Source organism: Podarcis bocagei (assembly GCF_964188305.1).
Source record: "Podarcis bocagei genome assembly, chromosome: 4".
Lineage (NCBI taxonomy): Eukaryota > Metazoa > Chordata > Lepidosauria > Squamata > Lacertidae > Podarcis > Podarcis bocagei.
In genome coordinates, this window is record NC_138128.1 from 39729189 (window position 1) to 39753306 (window position 24118).

General features: G+C 41.4%; 1 protein-coding gene across 2 annotated transcripts; it reads right to left on the reverse strand.

The window, feature by feature from the left end:
• Positions 1–680: 680 nt before the first annotated feature.
• CLDN18 (claudin 18) lies at positions 681–22819 on the reverse strand. Of its 2 annotated transcripts, none has more exons than XM_081192446.1 (5): positions 22542–22819; positions 6464–6628; positions 4846–4957; positions 3484–3594; positions 681–2589 (listed from the first exon to the last, which is right to left on the reverse strand). In XM_081192446.1, the coding sequence occupies exons 1-5, from the start codon at positions 22759–22761 to the stop codon at positions 2448–2450; spliced, it is 750 nt and encodes a 249-aa protein (XP_081048572.1). In that variant the 5' UTR covers positions 22762–22819; the 3' UTR covers positions 681–2447. The 2 variants fall into 2 exon arrangements, with proteins under 2 accessions (XP_081048572.1, XP_081048573.1); XM_081192447.1 differs by lacking the exon at positions 22542–22819 and adding an exon at positions 11418–11696.
• Between the last annotated feature and the right edge of the window lie 1299 nt (positions 22820–24118).

The window sequence follows — 24118 nt, forward strand, 5'->3', positions numbered from 1 at the left end:
GTGTAGGATCAAGGTCACTTGGTTTGTTGATTGATATTTCCAGGGGTGTTTTTTGTATAAGCAATGGGTGCCAATATTTGGAGTGCCATTCTCTGCACCTGTAAAGAACTTTCCCAAGAGGAAAATAATGTGCTTTCACAAACGACGTGAAGAGCAAAACCCCATTTTCTTTCTTTTGTCCTGGAATAAAACTGAAACGACTGTGAAACTCTTACAGTGCAGTACTGCAGCAGCAGCAGCAGCTCAGTTGGATAATTTTAGACTCTGGACTTAATGGTCTTACAGTGGGCCTTACTTTATAGAAAGTCAGACCATTGGTCCATCCATGTCAGTATTGTCCATACTGACTGGGGGTGGTTATCCAGAGTTTTAGGCAGGGTTCTCTCCCAGCCCTTCTTGGACATGCCAAGGAAATGTGAGCATCTGCATGCAGAGCAGATGCTGTACTACTCAGCTATGACCCCTTCCTCTAAAAAGGTGCCCTCTAGTTCTTTGATTCTGCTTCAAAATGTGATAAACCAGCCCTGCATTTGGGGGGGGGGGGAGAGAAGCTCAGGCTCATTTTGCTGAGTACAGACCTGGACCTCTGCCCCAATGCCTTGCCTTGGTAGCACCACTGTACCGAGTCTAGAGATTACTGAAGACCCAAGTGACAAGCAAGCAACAAGAAGAAGAATGGCAACCCTTAAAGTATTTTATTTTAATGAGAAATAAATCAGTGTTATAAACAAGTGAAACAGGCATACAACCAATAGGTCAGCTTTGTGAAAAGCTAGTTAATTAAATTAAAAATACACACGTCAGGGGTTTTTTTTAAAAAAAGAAAAAATACATGCAAAAAGTCTTAAGGACTATGCAACAAGCCATAAATGCCTAAAAACTAAATGTCAAATGCTACTAACATAAATCCTTCCAGTATTTATTAGCATTGCTGGGCTAAAAGAATATTAAATGATTATCAGTATACATTACATGTTTCTATGCTTAATGAGACTTCTGCTATAACATAACTTGTATTTTGGTTACCCATGAGATGTGAAAGATAGCTTCCTCCATCCAATCGAGTATTTTAACACAGATGCTGGTAGTAGCTGCCATTCTGTCATTTATGTACCACTTCTGTGATCAAACTTTCTCAGTTCTTGCACCTTGACCTGCTAAATGGATGCCAAGGTGAAAACTCACCTTGCTAGCAAGTGTCACCTGCACAATAATCCTACTGGGGTTCTGGATCACTTGTAATGACTATTCAATGGATTAAGAAACCATTATATTGGAATTAGAGCAGTGCATCTTTGGATGTTGTTAGAAATAACAATGACAGAATGAGAGTTGGGCAACAGTGTATTATATTTATTATAATACAAAAACAAAAGTTTCTTAGGCCAATTTTCTTTTCTTTAACCCTGGCAGTAATGAATGACAGCAGGGTGCAATGTGACTCTTCAGTAAGACTCTGGACTGTGGGCCATCATCCCTGATCACTGGTCACGCTGGCTGAGGCTGATGGGAGTTGGGAGTCCAACAACAGCCGGAGGTTCCTCATCTCTGGGTGACATGACATGATTCTGCTCAAGGTCATGTGGCCCAGATTCCTCTGGTTGTTGGTTACTATCTTAAGGCATTGCATAGCAGTGTGATCTCATGAAAAATATGGTATGGTGCCATTGTGACAAGGCAGTTTTGCCAGCACAAATTATCAGGACTGAAATGTAAGAGTGGCAGTAAATTCTGTGCTTTGCTACAAAGTCAGAAGGATATCGCTGGTTTTCTTATGACAGATAGTGTATTCAAATATATAAAAGAAGTGTTTGCTCTAAGAAATATTTGACATATTTCTATTCTATATGAGGATTTTCTGTATAAGCTCATATGGCTGTTCAAGAGAGGATGAATTTAATGAAAGGGGAAGAAAGCAAATTGTAACTTTGTTTCCTCTGGAATTCTGTAAGCAGGTGGTGGTTATTTCAGAAATTTATATTAGATCAGTTTTACGTACTGTATGAAATTAAGTTTTTAACATTTTAAAATTTTTAATTGGCCGCTGTGTAATGGTGTTGTTTTAGCCTTGTATTTCATTTTGTTTCATCAAGGGCAACCAAACACTGAATGAAGTCTCAGTGCATGAACTTTACATGAACTCAACACTGTACGTTGCAGTAATGTTCTGGTCTTAAACATCTACTTACATCTATTAAAAGAAACAACAAAAGGTACATTAGTAAACCAATTCTTCAGCTGTCTTTGACTGCTATTATAACAAATGTAGCGGAAGGGAACAGTTCTTATGGAAGTCTTTATAATGTCAGGAACTATACACAGTCATATTAAAAGAACATTTATAAACAGCAAGCCAAACCAAAGAAAATAAGAAAACAGACTTGAGAAAGGCTTCAAGTTAGGACTTTGCTGATGCTTTGGTCTAAAACCATAGGTTTAGGAAGGGATTATACATAGTCATATTTTGAAGGATAGGAACGTCTCCCGTCATCACTTTTGATAGTATTGGTTTCAACTACTGGGACCTTCTTGGCTTCGTACCCAGTTCCAGACTTATATCCAGCGCTCTTGTAGGACACGGCCTTGTAACTGAAACAGAAATAAAACACAAAGTGGTGTCACTTTGTGGAACTGTCTAAGATAACTGACTACTCAGAATCATCTGTTCTATTCCTTGTTACTTAGTGAAGAATATAATACAATTAGGTAAGCTCCATAAATATCCATTTTCTATTTCACTACAGTAACATGTAGAACAGACTCAATCATTATGAAAGAAACCATTTTATGAAATGCTTAGTGGTTTTCTCATCATGCATGTAGGTAGGGATGGGTGAATCTGACAATTTTGGTTTCTCTCAGGTTCTCTCAGGAAGTATGATGGTAAGAGCTGTTCAACAGTGGAACAGACTCTCTCAGAAGGTGGTCTGCTCTCCTTCACTGGACGTTTTTAAGCAGTGGTTGAATGGCCATCTGTCTTGGATGCTTTAGTTGAAATTCCTGTATTGCAGGGGATTGGACAAGATGACCCTCAGGGTCCCTTCCAATTCTACAGTTTTATTATTCTATTATTTTCTCATTTCTCCAGTCTAATGTACAGTTGTCCACATTCGTTGGGGGGGGAATAAAAAGTTCTCATGAAAAATTACCAGCATTTTAGTACAAAGTTCTCCTGGTATACACATTTTTCAATGCAATTTTGCCAAATCAATGCATTTTTATGTTATTTATGTGCATTTTCCTAATATACACATGTTTCGTCTATACATTACTTGGCTAGAGAACTGTGTTCCAGTTCATGTATTGCTTTGGAAAGTTCAGTTTAGGTAAGTTCACTTTCAAAAGCAAACTGAGTCAATTGTCTCCTCCATCCCTGTGATTTAGTGTGGCCACTCTGCCACCTTTTAAGTTGGAGAATGAAGAAAAGGATCTGTCTTGCCCTTCCACATTACAACAGTTCCATGAATATGTATAGGCACTCACTGGGTCTCTTCGGGTACCAGTCCTCTGCAGGCGATGCACATCATAATGCCTCCAACCAAGGCCAAGCCTCCAGCAACCCATCCCACAAACAGGGCAGCCCCAAATGTGTATCTGGAAAACAAAGTGAGTGATGGTACTTAGTTTACTCAAGTCCACGTGTCTTATTCAAGTCAATATGTTGCTTCTTAGAAAGGATATTTAAAATGAAGTTTTGTTAAGGGATAAGCCATGTATGGGAAACCTGTATCCCTCCAATTAAGGAATGCATCACCTCTGGTATTTAAATTAAAACAAGGGTTTTGTGCAAAGGTTGGCAAATACATTTGCTCAAAAGGAGTGGGAGGGGCATATTGCAGCCATGGCCTATAGTAGAGTATGTCTCTGTCATCGCCCTGCCTCTATCCCCCTTGCCTGTTCTCCTGATCTATCTGACCAATGTACTGGCTTCTTTTGCACCATGTTTTGTAATCCCAACCTACTCATTCTGTGCCTTCCACCCACACGATGTGGACCTAGCTATCCCACATTACTGGGAGGATATCGCTCTGTGATAGAGCATATGGAGGAGGTCCCTAATTCAGTGCATATTCACACCAGACTTTTTCAACACATCCAATTCTCATTTAAAGCTCATGACGTCCTCCAGAGAATCCTGGGAAATGCTGTTTGTTGATGAAGCTGTGGATTGTAGCTCTGTAAAGGGGAAACTACACTTCTCATGATTATTATTGGGGGGGGGGTCATATGCTTTAAATGTGGATCTAGTATGCTTTGAATGTATGGTGCAGATCTGCCTTTAGTTTTCAGTATCTCCAGATTATTATTATTATTATTATTAAAAAAGATAAGGTAACAGGTGATGAAAAACACCTCTGTCTAGCACCTCATAAAACTGTGGCCAATCAGAATATATAATATTGGGCTATATGGACAAAACTGGGCTAGAGACCCAGGATAAAGTAGTTCCCTCTGTTACTGTGTGATCTATGACATTCTTTTATACACTTGACTTGGCATGCATACATTGAATATATTACCAATGAATCTAGTTAATGCTTGGCAAAGAAGATGACACTAACTTATAAAGCCAGTCTAGACTACAAAGCACATCAGTTTTGTATCAGTTTAATAGTGTTGAACCATAGAATCCTGAAAACTGTAGCTTGGTGAAGATGTTGAAAATAGCCCCTCCCAATGAATACAATTTCCAGGAGTGAAGAGTTCATTCCTCTTGTGTAGTTATGCCTTAAGTCTCATCATTATGGCTAGGCATGTCATGAATGAAGCACACAAGTGGCTGCACACACACACACACACACACACACACACCAACACTGAATGCTGTGCATGACCCAGAATTACCTTGTCTGGAGTGTCTGCATCATTCCTGGTTGATACATATTAGCTGTTGCCATCCAAAAGTTTGTAACAAGCATGTTGGCAAAAACAGATACCCCACAGATAGCACAGAGACCTGTCAGAGAGAAGAGATCATTACTTGCTGCCAGAATGGAATTCAAGGTGGTCAAGGCCAGATTTTTAAACTTAATTTTACTTACGAAACAGGAATCCATAGAATAATATCATCAATGCCCAGGTGTGTGAATGCTGCTACCTTTCACTGCAGGTGTGTATCTATACCAAGTTAAATATCTTAAACTATGTTACCCAGAAATGTAGAAAGTAGGATCAGGTGCAAGTGTCCTTGAATCAAAGTGGTAATATTAAGCTGGTGTTGCACCTAAGCAACAGAACACCCAGTTTATTGCACTACTATAGTTCAGGAGAGTCCAAGACATAACGTTTGTTTTGCTGGTTGTGATGCTAGTGCTTCTGTTCCAGTTTCTAACATTCTCATTATACTACATACTGCACCTACTGCATTGTGGAAATTGTTGGCATCCATCTATCTCAAGAGACAATGGAGTGCGCCTCCAGGGGTGAAGTCAAACAGCTGTGCTTGCAGTTCTGAAGTGACTTCCCTGGATCCACTATTGGCCTCATTTGCTCAATTCACAGGAGCCTGTCTCCACATGCAAGGGAAATCCCTAACTCACGGAAGGTTTAGGACCCATTGGCTACCCTCATCTGGTTTAGCTGGCCAGTCGAAACCATTCCTTGGGTGCGGCTGCTGTCACATCCTGACAGTTTTTAGGAACCACAGATAGAGCTGAGCACAGGGTGGGACCAAAGGTGGACAAGCTACCCCAAAGGGGCATGATATGCCCCCCACGAAAGGTACTACCCCTCCCCAACTTCCCATTTCATTACTGAAATATGGGTTTTTTAATTGATATACCACATCATACTAAATTTTAAACAGCAGGAAAGAGCTGTATGCTGGGATACAGCCCCAGATATTGTCATGTGAAAACTGTGGAAAATTACAATGCAAAACTTGTGTGGTTCTCTGTGTTAATAGATTTGCACATTGATTTATTTTTTTTCTGGAAACAATTAACATAGAAATGAGTGCTTAATTTCCACTAGATTCCACTAGAGTTCCAGAAGTGGCTTTTACATTGTGTGAAATATTACATAAAATGTGAAAAATTACAGGCAAGGAAATGTTACAGATAGGTAGCCGTGTTGGTCTGCCATAGTCAAAATAAAAAAATTCCTTCAAGTAGCACCTTAAAGACCAACTAAGTTAGTTCTTGGTATGAGCTTTCGTGTGCATGCACACTTCTTCAGATACCAAGAATCTGAAGAAACTGAAGAAGTGTGCATGCACACGAAAGCTCATACCAAGAACTAACTTAGTTGGTCTTTAAGGTGCTACTTGAAGGAATTTTTTTATTTTAGGTAAGGAAATGTCTGGAAAATGGAATGAAGTGCCATCTGAATGCACTCCAATGCCTGCTTATAAACTTTATTAGTCCCTTGTTGTAAGTTTGTTAAATGCTTTCAACCCCTTTATTTCAATTGTCTCTTCCAGAACAGAATGCACTGTGGAGCCCCAGTAAGAACCATCACTCACCAGCTACAATGCACATGATTCCAGCAGTCAGAGTCATGTTTGCTTTGGCAGAGTCTTCCATATTTCCGACCCGTAAACACTTCAGGGAAAAAATAGCCACTAGGAGGCCAAAAGCACCCAGCACAATGCCCACAATCATCAGAGCTCTCACAGCCTGGAACATCGCTGCAAAACACATGGGGGAAGGGGAGGAATCATTTAAATGAGTAGCAAAGGGATAATACTCACAATTCTTAATACAACCAAAATCAACTCTTATCAAAGGGCTGTGGTACAAAGGAACCATTGGCAAAATGTTCAGGGCAGGGGGGAAAACATGTTGCTAAATGCAGAACTAAACATAACCTCTTGGGCTCAAGCTAATGTAGGCTGTTCAAAAAAAAGAAGGGAAATGCCTGATGATTTGTGAAATAAATATTGAAAGTCCCTTTCAGAAACGTCCACATCCAAAGCTGCTCTCCATGCTTAATGTCTGTTGAGCCAACATCAAGAAGCACACATGTTCTTTTTGAGCAGAACAGGACTTCAGTTTGTTCTCTGTGGATATGGCCCTTGACATTTAGATAATGTGCCTGTGACATCTACTCTCTCATGTGTTTTGTCTTTTTTCCCCCTGCCTTGTAGAAAGCTGGCCCATTCTGACTCGAGTCAACCTTTCAAACCCTTTTCCCTCCAAGAAACATATATACTGCAAGAAGGAAGGTTACAGGAAACCAGGCAGAGGGCCTTCTCGGTAGTCATGCCAGCCCTGTGGAACAACCTCCCATCAGATGTCAAGGAAATAAATAACTATCTGACTTCTAGAAGACATCTAGGGACGCTTTAAATGTTTGGTGCCTTACTGTGTTTTAATTTGTTGGAAGCCACTCATAGTGGCTGAGGGAACCCAGTCAGATGGGCAGCATATGAATAATAATAATAATAATAATAATAATAATAATAATAATAATAATATTTTATTTATATCCCGCCCTCCCCAGCCGAAGCCAGCTCAGAACGGCTAACAACAGTAAAAATAACACAGTTTACATAAAATCACAATCAATTAATTGAAATACATTCTAAAACCAATTCATTCTAAAATCAATTCAGAGTCAAATTATTGGCAACCATTGGGCTAGAGTTCTATGAGGATTACAGAAGGAGGGGGTCAGGCTGTGCCTTGGCCACAGGCCTGGTGGAACAGCTCTGTCTTGCAGGCCCTGCGGAAAGATGTCAAGTCCCGCAGGCCCCTAGTCTCTTGTGACAGAGAGTTCCACCAGATCGGGGCCACAGCTGAAAAAGCCCTGGCTCTGGTTGAGGCCAGCCTAACCTCCCTGTGGCCCAGGATCTCCAATATGTTTTTATTTGAAGACCGTAAGGTCCTCCATGGGACATACCAGGAGAGGCGGTTCCTTAGGTACGAGGGTCCTAGGCCATATAGGGCTTTAAAGGTTAAAACCAGCACCTTAAACCTGATACTTACCTCTTTTTTGTGGTTGTGGTTTTTTTTTTTTTGTTTGTTTAATCTATTTTAGTAATTCCATGGTGAAAGGTTTCTGAACAGGAAGCGATTAACAAGTTATTTGCCATACCATCTAAAGACCCTATTACCCTGTGTTATAAGAAGTCCATTTTGCAAACGGTTACCGACTGCCATACTATCTGCTGCAGCTGGTAAATGAGTCATTCTACACATGAGGTGTGGTCTAATTTGTCAACGCATGAACACTAATATTAACAATCCAAGCATTTTCAGACCCCCATTCATCAGCTCAGGCGGTTGCCGAACAACTCCAGGCACGCCTGGAAGAAGCGGACCATTTGGATCCCTTCCAGTCGGGATTCAGGCCTCATCATGGGACTGAAACTGCCTTGGTCGCACTGGTTGATGATCTCCGGCGGGCTAGGGACAAAGGTGAGAGCTGTTTCCTAGTTCTGCTGGATCTCTCAGCGGCGTTTGATACCATCGACCATAGCATCCTTCTGGACCGTCTTGAGGGGCTGGGAGCTGGGGGCACTGTCATACAGTGGTTCCGCTCCTTCCTCCTGGGCCGTGTTCAGAAAGTGGTGGTGGGGGATGAGTGTTCAGACCCCTGGGCTCTCACTTGTGGGGTGCCTCAGGGTTCTGTCCTCTCCCCCATGCTTTTCAACATTTACATGCAGCCGCTCGGAGAGATCATCAGGAGGTTTGGGCTGGGTGTTCATCAGTATGCGGATGATACCCAGCTCTACCTCTCTTTTAAATCAGAACCAGTGAAGGCGGTGAAGGTCCTGCGTGAGTGTCTGGAGGCGGTTGGAGGATGGATGGTGGCTAACAGATTGAGGTTGAATCCTGACAAGACAGAAGTACTGTTTTTGGGGGACAGGAGACGGGCAGGTGTGGAGGATTCCCTGGTCCTGAATGGGGTAACTGTGCCCCTGAAGGACCAGGTGCGCAGCCTGGGAGTCATTTTGGACTCACAGCTGTCCATGGAGGCACAGGTCAAATCTGTGTCCAGGGCAGCTGTTTACCAGCTCCATCTGGTACGTAGGCTGAGACCCTATCTGCCTGCGGACTGTCTCGCCAGAGTGGTGCATGCTCTGGTTATCTCCCGCTTGGACTACTGCAATGCACTCTACGTGGGGCTACCTTTGAAGGTGACTCGGAAACTACAACTAATCCAGAATGCGGCAGCTAGACTGGTGACTGGGGGCGGCCGCCGAGACCATATAAAACCGGTCTTGAAAGACCTACATTGGCTCCTAGTACGTTTCCGAGCACAATTCAAAGTGTTGGTGCTGACCTTTAAAGCCCTTAACGGCCTTAGTCCAGTATACCTGAAGGAGCGTCCCCACCCCCATCATTCTGCCCGGACGCTGAGGTCCAGCGCCGAGGGCCTTCTGGCAGTTCCCTCATTGCGAGAAGCAAAGCTACAGGGAACCAGGCAGAGGGCCTTCTCGGTAGTGGCGCCCGCCCTGTGGAACGCCCTTCCAGCAGATGTCAAAGCGATAAACAACTACCTGACATTCAGAAGACATCTTAAGGCAGCCCTGTTCAGGGAAGTTTTTAACGTGTGATATTTTATTGTATTTTTGGTTTTTATGGAAGCCGCCCAGAGTGGCTGGGAAGGCCCAGCCAGATGGGTGGGGGTATAAATAATAAATTATTATTATTATTATTATTATTATTATTATTATTATTATTATTATTATTATTATCTTCACTATTACACATAGGGAAACAAGAGTTCCTGGGCGAGTGCTAACGGTACCAAAGGGTGATCACTGCATGTTTTGTGTACAGAACAGGAGGAGGCAAACAGAAAGGCAATGCATGATCTGGCTGTGTATTGTGTTCCACTTTCAGTTCCTCAAAATTCATTTCAGTGGCTCCTGTTTTACCAAGATCAGAAACTTAAAAACACATCTGAACAATAGATGAAAACCAAAAACATAATGAGAATAGATTGGCATATTTTGAAAGTTTGAGTGCTATTTTTAAAATAAAATGACTGGTGTTCTAACATATTATTTTGGCCGTAACTACATTTAATTTTCCTTTAAAAAAATATATTAAAAAAACCAAAACACCTATCCATATCTAGGACCACTTTGTATTCTTAAATCACCTTATATCCCAGCCCAATCACTGCAATCTTAGGGGGAGTCCCTGTTGGTGGTCCCCTGTGTCTCAGATGTACAGCACATAACTATTAGCTGCTGTGCATTCAGTGTCGTGGGCCAAGACTATGGAACTCCCTCTCAACTGAGATTAGACATGCACACTCCTTGAGGAACTTCAAGTACATGACTAAGACTTTTTTTGCTCCAGCAGGCATTTAAAGGTAGTGTTTGGCTTTATGATAAAAAGAAATTCTGGGCCTTGTTTTATGTACACTGCTTTTAGATGTGAATAATTAAGTGGTATATTAAGTAAGTAAGTAAGTAAGTAAGTAAGTAAATATCATGACCAATTTCACCATAAGGTCCCAGGGCAGGTTGCAGCAATTTCAAAATATAAAATTATATCAACTTAAAATCATACTACCATGGTTTCACCCTAGACATGTAAAGTCTGCTCACTTGAAAACTTTATTTCAAAAATTAGAAATGTGATTTTCAAAATGTGAAATATATATTATTCATGACATATCAGATATGTTTCATTTAATATTTTTGAATGTCTGTCTATTCCAAAGTCATTTTATGGTTGCACTTACTGTATTTGCGGCCTATTTGCACTGACCCAGATGTTGAAATCACATCCTTTCTTGATAACAGAAATTTGCCCCTATCTACTTTCCAACAGGCACACACCCTGCCAAATACACTCATTGCTTTGACCACAAAAAGTTCCACTAAAACTTCAGAAACAGAAAAAGGCCAGAATGATACCTGAAAGTTTATTATTATTGCGGCCGAACAGCATACTAAAACCAGAATTTCTGCATAGTTCTTCACAAAAACAAGAAACAACATTTTCTCCTCCCAACATGTTCAGGCCAAGTATCTATATTACTTACCAGTGGGCGGTGGAAGGAGGGATTAAACCTATTTACTGTCATGTGGGAAAATTGTTTCTTTCATTGGTGGGTGTGGACACCGATATCCAAGATATGATATCAAATCAGTTCATTCAAATAAATACACAGTGCCCAAATACACACTGAGTTAGTCTTGGTCTGGCGGGTAGAAACTGCTCTTCTCCTCCGAAAAGGAGTTTGGTTAGTTTTCACTCTGGGTTTCTGGCACCTTTCCCCATAACAATAAAATATGATCTTTTAAAATGATGTGTGCAATTTAATATCCTCTGTGTGACAGTTTTATTCACAACAATTGATTCTACATTTATAAGTACATCACTGCAGTCAATATTAGTCTCCATTTACATTAGCAAGCTGTTTAAAATATTGTTTCTTGCTAGCCTATTAAAAATCATTGGCTTTTGTCACATCTCTGGGGTAGCCTTGCTTGGCCAGCCCCTGTTCCATACCTGGAAGCCCAAGGATTGTGAAATAAGGCCGGCACTCTGTAAGACCCGAACTCTGACTGACGCAGCTCCTCCAGAGGCCTTGGTACTGGAATACAGCTGTCACTGGGTTGTCATATAAGTCCTGCGTACTCCATGCATCCATCGCTGTGGCCGCAATACAGCCAGCGAAGCCCAGGGTTGAGACTACAAAGCCCAACACTTGGCAAATTGTAGTGGACATGAGACCTCCTTTGCAGTCAGAAGCTGCTACACCACTGGCAAAGCTTAAGGAAGCTGCGAAGTCCCATTCACTGTACCAGCCAACAGTGGCTGCCCTTATCAGATGGTTTCCATTAACAGGCTTTGTTGACTCAATGTGTTTTTGCAAGATAGCGCAGTTTCAGTTCTGTTGGTTGGTGTGTGCTTTGGGGTTGGCGGGAGTGAAGACTGGTGCCTTTGTCCCTTAGAAGCCCTTGTTGGCCAAAGAGTCATTGTTGGACTAATGGAGGTCAACCTGCAAGTTGCATTGAACAATCTGTTCATAATGCACATGATCAGCCCCCCTCATTCTTACCCCTGTTATTCAGCTTTGCTTATTCCATGTACCTGACATGTTGCTGATTCCAATGAGACGAAAAGAACTGAGGACAACACCAGCATTACAAGCTATATTTTCAGTGCTTTCCAAAATGACCTGCTCTCGTCAGCATCATCAAAGTGTACTCCACTGTAAACTTTTAGTGATTGTTATATGAAGTAGGACTTTTTAAAAATATATTTTAAAATCACATTGCATTTTGTGACTGTTTGCTTCTTGCTTACTTGGAATTAGATCTCTCTCTTGAACCAGGAAAGGTGTAAAACACATTCCTTGCAAGCACTCTTAAATTGCTCTGTTTTCAGAATAGGAGAAGCGATAACGCTCCCCCTTTGGGAAAGCTATTCAAAGGGCCGTCTACTTTGCTTGAACATAGCAGGCTAGCTGAGAGGGTATCAGGCAAACTCAATGGCTCACACAGATCTGTCCTGTAATTCATTGTCTCTGATCTCTTCCCCCATCATCTGCTACCTAATGGTAGGGCTGGAATAAAATGGCTCTGATGATTTATGTGTTGTTCTTGTACTCTTGCTGTTGAGTTCATCCATTACGAAACAGGGATGAAGACAGGGCCGCTGGACTAAGGTAAAACAGTTCTTTTGCTCTATTTTAGTAGATGAGAGGTTGTACTGGTGCTGATTAACGCCGAAAGTTAATTGGGGGTGGGGTGGTAAGCCCTGCACATTTCTATAAAGCTGTTACACAACCCGATACCATGAATCATTCTACTGAATTAACAATGAGGAAGGTGTCTTGGGCTGCACCCCTAGAATAATAAATTGCTTCCTTAACCTAATCTTTACCAATGTGCAACCCCTTTATCTGTTACATTCATCTAGTACTGTGTTGACACAAGAGGAAATGCAGTAGAGGTCTGGACGCCAAGTTTGATTTTGGTTCTTTCAGGTTTAGAAGAGTTGGGAGGAGGACTGAAAGAATACCAACAAAATATGAAACATTTAAATAAATGTACAATGGTGAGCACCAACATGCCGATACCAAGGACAGAGCATAAATGTCTCCGAACCATAGTCTGAACGGAGTAAATAGTTTGGCTGGTGCCATTTCCATTCCAGTGTAAAACATACCAAATGGTGAATAGCTTAGTCAGTATGCCTGTCTAGTCCCAGGAATAACTATTGTATTTCAGAATGGCAGAACAATCTGAGATGCTACAGTACTTAACCAGGAACAATTTATTGTTACAAAGTGTCTGGAAAATCCAGGGTAAAACTAAGACTGGTGCAATCTAATCGCAAAACATTTATCTCTCATCCCAGCTCGTTTTGGGACTCTTTCCGTGTGTGCCCTGATTTGCACATGATAGTAAGCCATAAACTATGCTTTACTGCAAACAAGCAATGTGCTAGTGCATGCGTCTCGATTACAACCACCCTTCTCTACCCTGTGCCAAGCCGAGAAGAAATAAACTAGCTTAGTGTTACATGCAAACCAGCACTCAAGGTTTGTTTCTCTCTAAACAACCATGAACAGAATCTTAGGTTTGTTCTGGTTATGCCAGTGCTCTGGTTTGTTTCCATGACAGGATGGGCAGATATGATTGAGCAGCATGCACCAGCAGTAACCCGTGGTTTGTTTTAAACCACAGGTCACATGTGAACTGGACCTGAGTGAGTTTATTTCTGAATCAAATCAATTTTGTGCCAAAGAGCCACAAAGTTTCTTGAAATAAGTAATATGGGCATGAAGCCTTTTGCCATAAATGTACTACTACAAGTTACAACTGAAAACACAATAAACCTCTGTGTACAAGAGACACAAGGATGGCCTGACTATACAAACAACCCGAGTGACTGTTTTGGACAGCAACATTTTTAGAAGCCACTGTGAAGCAGCTGGCAGTCCAAAAGCATGTCCCAGGATACCTTGCAATATTTCAGTAGAACCCAGGACCTGCTCTCAGAACATGTGGTAAAGCTGTTTGGGGTTTGAAAAATGTCTAGGGATGACTTTAACAGGCAGGGAACATATAAATACACAGGAGAGGAGACTTTAGCATCCTTATGCTCACTGAGAGATCAGCCTAAAGTGACACTTGATGGCACAACTTAATTATTGGTTCAAGTGGAATAGTGACATACACAAAGAGGTCACCCATCCATAATCCTGCTTCCATTATTTCCCAGATGACCATAACAGCAGAACCTCAGCCCTAATCAAGCGCACTGTGGCTGTGTTTGAACACTTGCCCATGGCTCCATTATTATTATTATTATTATTATTATACCACCCTATACCCAGAGATTTCAGGGCAGTTCACAGAACAAAAAGCCATAGCTGATAAATCATGGATGAGTCCTATGGCCATGTGTTTCTTCATTGCCCCTCCCCTCTCTTCCCCCTGGTTTATTATCCTGTTTTGTTAACCAGCATCAATCCAGAGTTCTCTGGTTCAGACATCACAAAGAACACTGGCATAATGTAAGATGGAATCTCTGTGCCAAAGTCTGTGAGTATAGGGAGGAGTGAAGGAAAGAGAAGAAACGAGGAAGGAGTGGATGGCCATGGCTCTTCTCTAGAGCTTTATGAATCATAGTTTATCAAGTTGTGGATGAACGTACCAATGGTGGTTTCGGTTAGAAATGCCCTCATACAAGCTAAGGGAGAACAGCCGTTTTATAGGTGGTTGTTGGGAAAGGCAGAATGGCTGTAAGAATTAGGAAATTAATTTCGTTTCTCCACTGTGGTAAATGGCTCTGGGGAGCGTTATAAATTTGCCAAGCTGCTCTGCCAGATGCACGGCAGTGAGTTACAGAGGCCTTCTGGACTCCGGGCTCATCAATTCTGATCTAATACACTCCTGCAACTGATTTACTTCAACTCTGACCTAGAAACAAATCCAGCTTTTACCCAGTCATGCTACTCTTATTTTCGACAGACACAATCAATACAATATTCTCATTGTAAATTGAATGAAAACTATCATTAGGAGGGATAATTTACAGGGAGCTTAGTATGTATAGGCTATTATATAAACATGTCGGTAATAACTGCCTAGGTGGGCTGGGCATCCTGGTAATATATAAAATTTAAGAGGCTGGATGTTTAACTATATGCATGATAAAGAACCACACCATCTAGCTGAGCAGATAAACATTGGGTTGCATCCAGTGTAGTTATTGTGCTGGGGAATGTTATTTCACAAGGCAAAACACAAGTACATTACCAAAGATTGTTGTGCAGCAGATTGCCTAAGAATCTACTGTTGTGCAAGAACCAACTGTTGCTGAAATAGCTTCCACTAGTGCACTAGTCCCATGGACTGCAAACCTATCCATTCTTAAGGAAATCAGCCCTGAGTGCTCACTGGAAGGACAGATCCTGAAGCTGAGGCTTCAATACTTTGACCACCTCATGAGAAGAGAAGACTCCCTGGAAAAGACCCTGATGTTCGGAAAGGTTGAGGGCACAAGGAGAAGGGGACAGCAGAGGACAAGAGGGTTGGACAGTGTTCTCGAAGCTACCAGCATGAGTTTGACTAAACTGCGGGAGGCAGTGGAAGACAGGAGTGTCTGGCATGCTCTGGTCCATGGGGTCACGAAGAGTCGGACACGACTAAATGACTAAATAACAACAAGTGCAGCAATTGCATTGGATTTTTGTTGTTGTTGTGTAAGCTAGCAGACAGAGAATGTTGGATATGGGGGGTAGCGGATTTTGGCATTGCACAGGGTGCCACTGAAATCTTAGATGCCAAGGTCCACCACTGCTGGACTACATCTCACATCTTCCCTGACCACTGACCATTCTGTCTGTGTCTGATGGGAACTGGAGTCCAGCAACATGAAGAGGGCTGCATGTTACTCTCATGCTAACGACAAGGTTAGCCTATTAAAATATCTGTTCGATTGTCCAGCGAGCATCAATCTACTGGTCCTATTCATCCCATGATCCAGTGAAGAGATTATTCCAGGAAGATGGGGCAAGGAGTCACCATTATGAACTACTCATCCCAGACATGAATTGTATTGCACTTGTTTGGCTCATGCTGTGTTATAGTACAGGCAACCAGATTCATGCAACTTATTCTTTACCACTGAGTCACACCCTAGCTCCTAGTTTCAGCAGCACCCACCCCTTTTATCTGCCCTTTCCTCAGACAAATGTGTATTTGATCACTGCACCCACTGGAACATTTCAATGTTATCATCGCTGCTCCTACAAAACTACCCGAAACTCATGTTGACTTTCTTTTTCGGTAAATATAGCATACTCCCACAGAATGACATCCAGTTGGAAAAACTGGGGGAAATTAAGGCAACTCCACCCTTTTCTGTACAATACTTCTTATGCTGTGGACTTGAACCCAAAGAGTGAAACTTCAGTACTTGGAGTCTCTGAATGGCTTTGCAGGATGAATTAGAGTTTTCTCTCCAAACACAAAGACTCTTAGTCCAAAGGCCTTGGGGCTGCCTTTGTTCATTTACCATGTCAAGTGCCAATCCACCTTTCTCGGGGCCCACCCAGTGATTAATTTGCATATCAGATATGTTCATGTAATACATCTGATCCTCAGAGTTATAAAGGCAGGGACTTCAGTCTGCATTGGTCCTCTATCTTCACTGGTGTATTCAATTAAAAAAATGCAGCCAACACACTGTAGAAAAGGATCTAGGGGTGTTGGTGATCTGTTGACTCCATAAAAAATGAAATGATTCACCATTCTTGTCCAGCACCCAATTGGCATCTTCTTACAATCAATACAAATGGCACAAACTAGGCTGGAGCTCAAGATACAATGATATTTCATTTGGTTTACAAATAAAGCAGGCACCACACCATTTTCTAGCTATCTTTCAAAGCAGCACCAGCGCTGGGAAGTACCAGACTAGGGAAGAGAAGTTTTGAAAGTTGTGACTGTTATGAGCATGGATACGAGATATATTAATGGAAAATATTGTGGAAGTCATGAAAATATCACAAATCTGGAAGGAAATGGTCATATGATCGTTTTGTGGCATCTCTAATTTGATAAATTATGCTATCTGGACCAGGATGGTAAAATGGGGTAGGTGATGGAAGACAGAATAGGACCTAGCCAGCATAATTGTTGATGGTATATCAAACCTTGATTAGATTTTTGTAAGAGATCAGTTGAAACAGAAATTGAGGATATAGTTCACCAGCCACAGATGCTACTCTGGAGTAGTGCTAGGTAAGACATTATGCCTACTCTAGTACCAATGGCTTGAAGACTGACACAATTAATTGTCATTACACCTTCCCTTTTGCAATATCTTGTACTAGACTCTCCCATTTTAGTAAACTTCTAAGGACAGAATAACTTTAACTAAAATAAATCCCAAGGACTCTTTGTTTTTGGTGCACTTGAGAGCATTAAGGCAGGGTGGGTTTGGGGGTTGGGGAGAAACACTGAAACCAAAATGTCAGTGATACATTTGGGTTGCCTGGCTGCTCCACACCAATCTTACTGTTTTTATTCACTATGACACTATTGTTCATAATATAAATTGCTATTGTCAGAATAATAAATAGGGCTTTATAATGGAAATACTGGCAGCCCCATTAACTATGTCCAAGCGGGTGAGGTGGCTGTAATGTAAAAATGGGTGGGGCGGGCTTAGAGTAAACTCATCCCTCAATCTCGTAGTTTTCCATCCTAGAGAAAGACATATTGCTACAATTTGATTATTTATATTTACTTGTTTTCCCTGAAACATTGTTCTCCATTACTCATTGCAAATGGTGTAAAGACAGCTCTATCACACCCAGAACGCCCCAGTAAAACATGGACCTGCCTCACTGGCAAGGCTCTTCTTGTATGGATATTCCCAGCAATTACAATCATAAAATATACAATAAGTGAGAAAAGTGTTTCTACTTTTATTCTTCTTAACAAAAGACATGCTGCTTTAGTTTTATGTTGGGGGGTGGGTGGGTGTATGCCATTTCTTTTTTCATTAGACTATGCTGATAATGATTACCAACTACCAGCTACTTTGGAGTAAAACTTATTTGTATGTACATTTATATTACATTTACTCACAGAATAAATACTGGTGGGGGGTGCCAGAATCCTCCTCCGCGGCTGAGGAATTTACATGCTAATTGATTTGGTCTGTTAGCACTTTAGGATGACAAGTTAATTAAAAACATGTACACAGTGCTGAATCACACACAAAACCACTCCACGCTTGCAGATTGATATTATTTTGGCCAAGCAGAGCTGCGATAGCTTTGTCTCCTCTGTCTCTCAGCACAAGGTCTATTCCCAAGTGGTTCTTTTTCTACTTTCGAGTGCCTGGGGAAGTGAGGTAGAATATTTCATATTTTGCCTTGCAGCCGGCTTTGTTTTTAACATGAGGTGAAAATGGACTTCTTCTCTCGCCGTGTGACAAGTGATCAATTGTGCCCAGATCCATTAAAAGAATAATAATAATCACACCACCTCCACCTCCACTGAACAGCTACCAAAATAACAAAACAAACCCCCCCACACATTCAAGGACAATGGCTCATGGCTGTGGAAGGTGGTGTACAAGAGCTATTTCATTTTGTTCACAGCAGCACTTATCCTATGTGCGTCTTACCTTACAGAGGACCTGGTCTCTGTTTGAAGGCTGTTCCTGGCCAAGCCTTCTTTAAAGATGAATAACCCTAAGAAGGAAGTGGAGGGGCCTTGCAGTTGCCCCTTGACCATGTGGGGAGGCAGACTGAGCAGGGATGTGGGTCACTTGACCACAGTTTCCCCCCTAAGGTGAGATGTACTATATTACATTTCTATTTCTATTTCAGCATTTATTTCTAAATTCCCATATTTACTTATTGATTAGCACATGCAAAGCTTATGCGAACCTATGTCTTCTTTGGGGGAGTGACTCATAAGCTGCCATCTTAACAGCACTGTTACAACGCATAGTTTTTCTTTGCTTATAAAGTGGAATGGCTGAGGCTGAGATGTGTGACTTGCCCAACTCTGCCCCATCAGATATGATTCACTTCCTACATTTCCAGCCATGTTTTTCATCATTAAGCAACGAAGGGTAGTTTCTAGCGGTACCACATGCAGAATACTACACACCCATTTGCATCACCCACCACAGTGCGCCCCTGCCTTTTGCACACTGGAGTCATGCTACGAGGAGTCATGCTTTGTCAAGCATTAACCCTTGTGTAAGGGGTGCCAACTGGAATAAAATATTTGGGGGGCAGGAGAACCCCACCCCACATAATTGATAATATGGCATGGTGCACACACACTGTTTGAAAGGCAATATCCATCATATTTGGGGGGGCTGAAATATTTTATTGGGGCGACAAAGACCCCTCAGTCCCTAGTAATTGGCTCCAATGCCTTGTGTTGGCCAGAGATGAAGTTATGATTGCTTTAAAAATATGTGTGTAAAACAAATTTTAGCATTTTTGATCTGCTTTTTGCTTGTTTAGCTCCAGGCTAATTATGATTTATTGTAAATGTTTTTAACTTAACACTTTGCAATCTGCTGTGGAGTTTTTTCTGAGTGGTGAAGGGCTGTCTAGACATATATTAAAGAATAAATCAAATAAGTCATTTGTTGGCATTTCCTGTTCAAAAGGTCCTCAACTATAGGGCACCACGTGGCACAGAAAGATCTGTGGAGACCAAGATAAACCAAAAGCTTTAAGGTACAATTTGGGGGGGGGGATTCTTACTTCCATATGTCTCAAAACCTGGGAGCCTGTGAGATTAATTTTTCCTGGGCTAATTCTCTGGATTCCTGTTCCTTGTTGATTCCAGTATTGAGAAAGAGAGAAAGAGACTGAAGGAAAGGGTACCTTGGATACGTTTTCGGCCAAGACAGGAAGCAGGCTTTATAAGGTTTGGAAGCTCCCTCATTCCTACTGCTAACAGCTAGTCTTACATTTACTTTGCTGATATTTATTTTATCAATGCATCACATTACCTACTTTGCCTCGTAGGATGATAACATGCAGTTTTTAACATGGTGAAAGCAAGAGCAAACTTTACTCTTTAGTCAGATCTATCTATATTGTATAATGAATACAATGTAGTGTTACTGTTTTAAAATAGCAATGTGAGCACACCACTACCTGCAGATAAATTTGTAGGAGGCACTGTCGGCAGTTGATTTCAAAGAAATCGTTTGGGCCACTTCAGACATTGCTATTTTCCTCCATGGATATAATTGCTGTAGAGGAAAACATGAGCTGACCATGATGTGTAAGTGTATCATAGGTGCCTTTGACACCCCAAGCACACAGATTAGGTTGCTCCCACACAGCACACTTTTGGCAGAAAACTCATTTCCATTGCTCTTTGCACACACTGATAAATGCATCCCTTCCTAAACTCAATACAGGGAAATTGGAATGTCGGGTTTGCTTGTCACTTTTTATTGTTCCGCTCTCCCCATCGAATATCGATATGTTTACTTGCTTGTGCAAAAAGACATATGTTGGAATTACAAATATTGTAATAAAAATAACAGTAAAGCATAAGCGCAGAGATGCCAGTCTTCCACTTCTGGATCTTCCCCACCACTAATATCTAAGGCAGATGCCAGAAAGGCTCTGTCCAACATTCTTCCTCCTATACCTACATGCTAGAATCTGAGAGGAAGGAAGACTCTTAGGGTAAGGCCATAGCTCTGTGGAAGAGCATGCAGGTTCAATCCCTGCCATCTCTAGGCACTGCTAGGAAAGGATCTGAAACCCTGAAGATCCACTGCCAATCACTGTAGACTGACCATAGGTCTGTCTCAATATAAGGCTGCTTCCTATGTTCCTATGAGGTGGTCACCCACGTCCAGAGACCTACAAAGAGCGGCAAAAGAGGAGTACACTAGGTACTGACTTGACAGATGCTTCTATTCAGTATCCCTCATTATATAGGTAAGTTCAGAAGAGTCTTAACTAAACATTTTACCCCTGGAGGAACTAAACCACAATATAAAACAAATAGAACTAAGTCATTAAGCACAGATAAATCTTAAAAACCCATTATAAATATGCTGGAATTGTTTACCAGTTTTGTACTTCTAGCAGAATACTAGAAGAGTCACCATACTGATGTTACAGGAGACGTATGCCATTATTATTGAGAATCTGTTTCTGGCATTAAAGATTTAGAACAACAGGGTTTAAGTTGTAGACTGCTCTTCAGCAGTTGATAAGGAGGGGATGAGGATGATAAATGTGGAGGGTTTTCTGCATCGCCTGAGCAGCAAGAACAAAGAGGATACCTTTGCAATGGCTCCAGTCAAGAAAAGAAAACACACACAAAAGACTTTCAGAATGTCGCTTTGGGACAGGTGTCAAGCGCTTTATTTCAACCCCAATGAGGTTTGATTTCCCCCTTTTCTCTGGACAAATAGGAAGCAAAGATTATATTTCCAAAAAGAAAAGAAAAAATATTTCTAATCTGATATTAAATCATCTGAAGACTAAACGTTACACTATTTAATAAGAAAGTGGTGGGGGTAAGAAAAACCTAAAGGCCTTGCACAACATGAGGTAAAGATCTAGTCTCCTGAAAGTAGCTTTTACTTAATTGATCGTATATGACTTCTATCTTATATATTTTATTCTTAACTTTTAAAATCCTCCCTTTAGAGGTATCTTTAGAAAAGAAGACAATATCTCTTTCCCAAAATCAACATGACATTGGTCATGTGGACTTGGGATGGTGGAGGAAAGTTTGAACAAAAGCAATATTATACTTTTGAATTCTGAATTTCAAACACACACACACACACACATGTATATAATCCGCCATCCTCTTCCCACATCATTAGAAATAATAGGTCATATGGGGTTTTTGTCATTTGCCTTCTACCTCCTGATCCCTTTGGATAGTTCTGCATCCATGTTTCTGCACCTCTGCCCCCACATCAGCCAGCCTGGCAAATGTTGGTGATGATATGGGCATCAGTGTGAGGGGGAAAATGTGACTATCTCCAGCAGAACATTTCACTATATAAAATGCTGTCCTCTAGGTAGGGAATAGACAGATCTGTCAATGTTGGCTTCTCTCCATTTCTCATTTTTCCCAATCTTTAAGTTCAGTGCTCCACAGTTCCACATCGGTTTGCAACTTTTTAAAGCAAAAAAGTCCTCACAGCAATTTGTCAGTGTATTTATGCAAATTTCTCCTAATATGCACATTTTTGTATGCATTTCCTCCAACATACGCAAGCAATTATCCCCAGTACAATGCAATTTTGTACATTACTTTCACTAAAATATGAATTTCAATACACACATACATATCAACATTATTTCATCGCAAAACCAAGAGAAGGGCACATTTTGAAGGATAGGTGTGTGCCAGTTCATACTGCTTTGGGCAGCACAAATTAAGTAGGCTTGCATTAAAAGGCCCACCAAACCAAATTTCTTCCCCTGTCCCTTTCTCAAAGTCTATGGAAATGAGAATAATGTTATGAGGAAGGGAGCAAGAGCAAATGAGAGGATCTGGTTCTCTCAGGGGCCTACAGCAGTCTTGAGTCACTTCATCCCACCAGCTCTTTTGAATCGCACTATTGAGAGTACAGCATATTCCCTACCTGGTAGTCCAAGGATGGTGAAATAGGAGCGGCACTCGGTGAAACCAGAGCTCTCCCTGACACAAGTGCGCCATAGACCCTGGTAATTAAAGACGGCTGTCACCGGATTGTTGTAAAGGTCTTGGGTGCTCCATTGGTCCATGACAGTAGAGGCAATAACTCCACCGACCCCCAACATTGACACCACAAAGCCCACGGACTGGCACATTGTCACAGACATGATGGCGACTTGCTTTGAAAAGGACTCTGCAAGGTGTACCGATGGTTCTGTGATCGCATCTGAGTACCTGTCAAGCAAAATGGGGCTTTTACTGACAGGAGGCTGCACACGTCACTAACAGGAAGGGAAATTTGGCCTCTGCCATACAGACTTGCCCTGCTCCTGTTATCTGTTTCAGTTAGATTATTTGCCTCAGTCGGTACCAGGAGCCATTTGTTATCCATATTGCAAATGCCTCACTCTCTATTTACCTTTCGAGAATAGTTTTCATGACTAATTCAAAAGGGTTGGCATTAGTTAAGCCTTGCAGGCACCTTTCTGTTACAGAAATGTTGGGCTTACACACCAAGGAGCGAAGTTGGCCGTGTCATTAAAATGTTGTTATTTAGCATAAAAACATTGACATGTCCTCCCCTTTAGGTTTCGAATATAATTTACTACTCTCGCTACCTATTAGAAATCAGGGAAATGTAGCAATACATATGGGGTTTGACCCATTATTCCAGCAATTACCTCCTTTCTTCTGCAAGTAATGTTGCATCTGCCTATCTGCGTGTGGATTCTGGGTGTACATTTATTTATTAAAAGCATATTTATTTATATCCTTCTTTTATTAAGACATTCCTATCAAGGCAGTCAACTGCAGAACTATAAAACAAAACAATAATCCTAAACATCACTAAAATTTAAACTAAAGCAGACCAAATAAATGAAAAAAAAATATTTAATATTCTGTTGGAAGCCACCCAGAGTGGCTGGGGAAATATAATTGATGATGATGGTGATGATGCAGGTCACACAATAGCAGTGGCCATGACATGGGAGCAAGAAGTGAGAGACACTGAGAGTGGTAAAGTGGTAATTTAAAACAACAGCAGAAGGTTGGGGAAAGTAGGGATGGAGGGGACAGAAGGGGAAATAGTGGTCTTAAACAACAGCAGAGGTTTGAGTATTCTGAGTACTATTGGAGGGCTCCATGTCTTTTATCTCTCTCAAACGAGGCAGCTGACGAATGAAAGAGAAGTTTGAGTATAGCAAGAAGGGAGAAACACTGAAAGGAAAGTAGCTGTTTTAAACAACAGCAAAAGCTTCAGTAAAGCCGGGGTGGAGAGGAAAGAGGCAGTTTTAAGCAATGGCAGAAGTTTGAGTAGAGCAAGCAGGAGATAAAACTGAAAGGATAAAGTTACAATTTAAAATAAGGTTTGAGAACAGTGAAAAGGGAGTTAAGAAAGGTTCTGTTGCGTTAGCTTTTTGGAGTTAGCTTCTGTGCTGAACCCATTTTTACTATTTCTCCTTGCTAAAATTTGTTTAATAATTTTAAAACCCTTAGTGACCCTCCCTCCCTGCTCTGCCGTTG

Excerpts from the sequence above, each read along its gene's own strand:
- CLDN18 (XM_081192446.1), bottom strand. The coding sequence starts at position 22,761 with ATGTCTGTGACAATGTGCCAGTCCGTGGGCTTTGTGGTGTCAATGTTG. Across the intron at positions 6,629-22,541 it reads CACCATCCTTGGACTACCAG|CGATGTTCCAGGCTGTGAGA; the intron begins GTAGGGAATATG and ends TGTGTTTTGCAG. Across the intron at positions 2,590-3,483 it reads CTGGTACCCGAAGAGACCCA|TTACAAGGCCGTGTCCTACA; the intron begins GTGAGTGCCTAT and ends TTTCTGTTTCAG.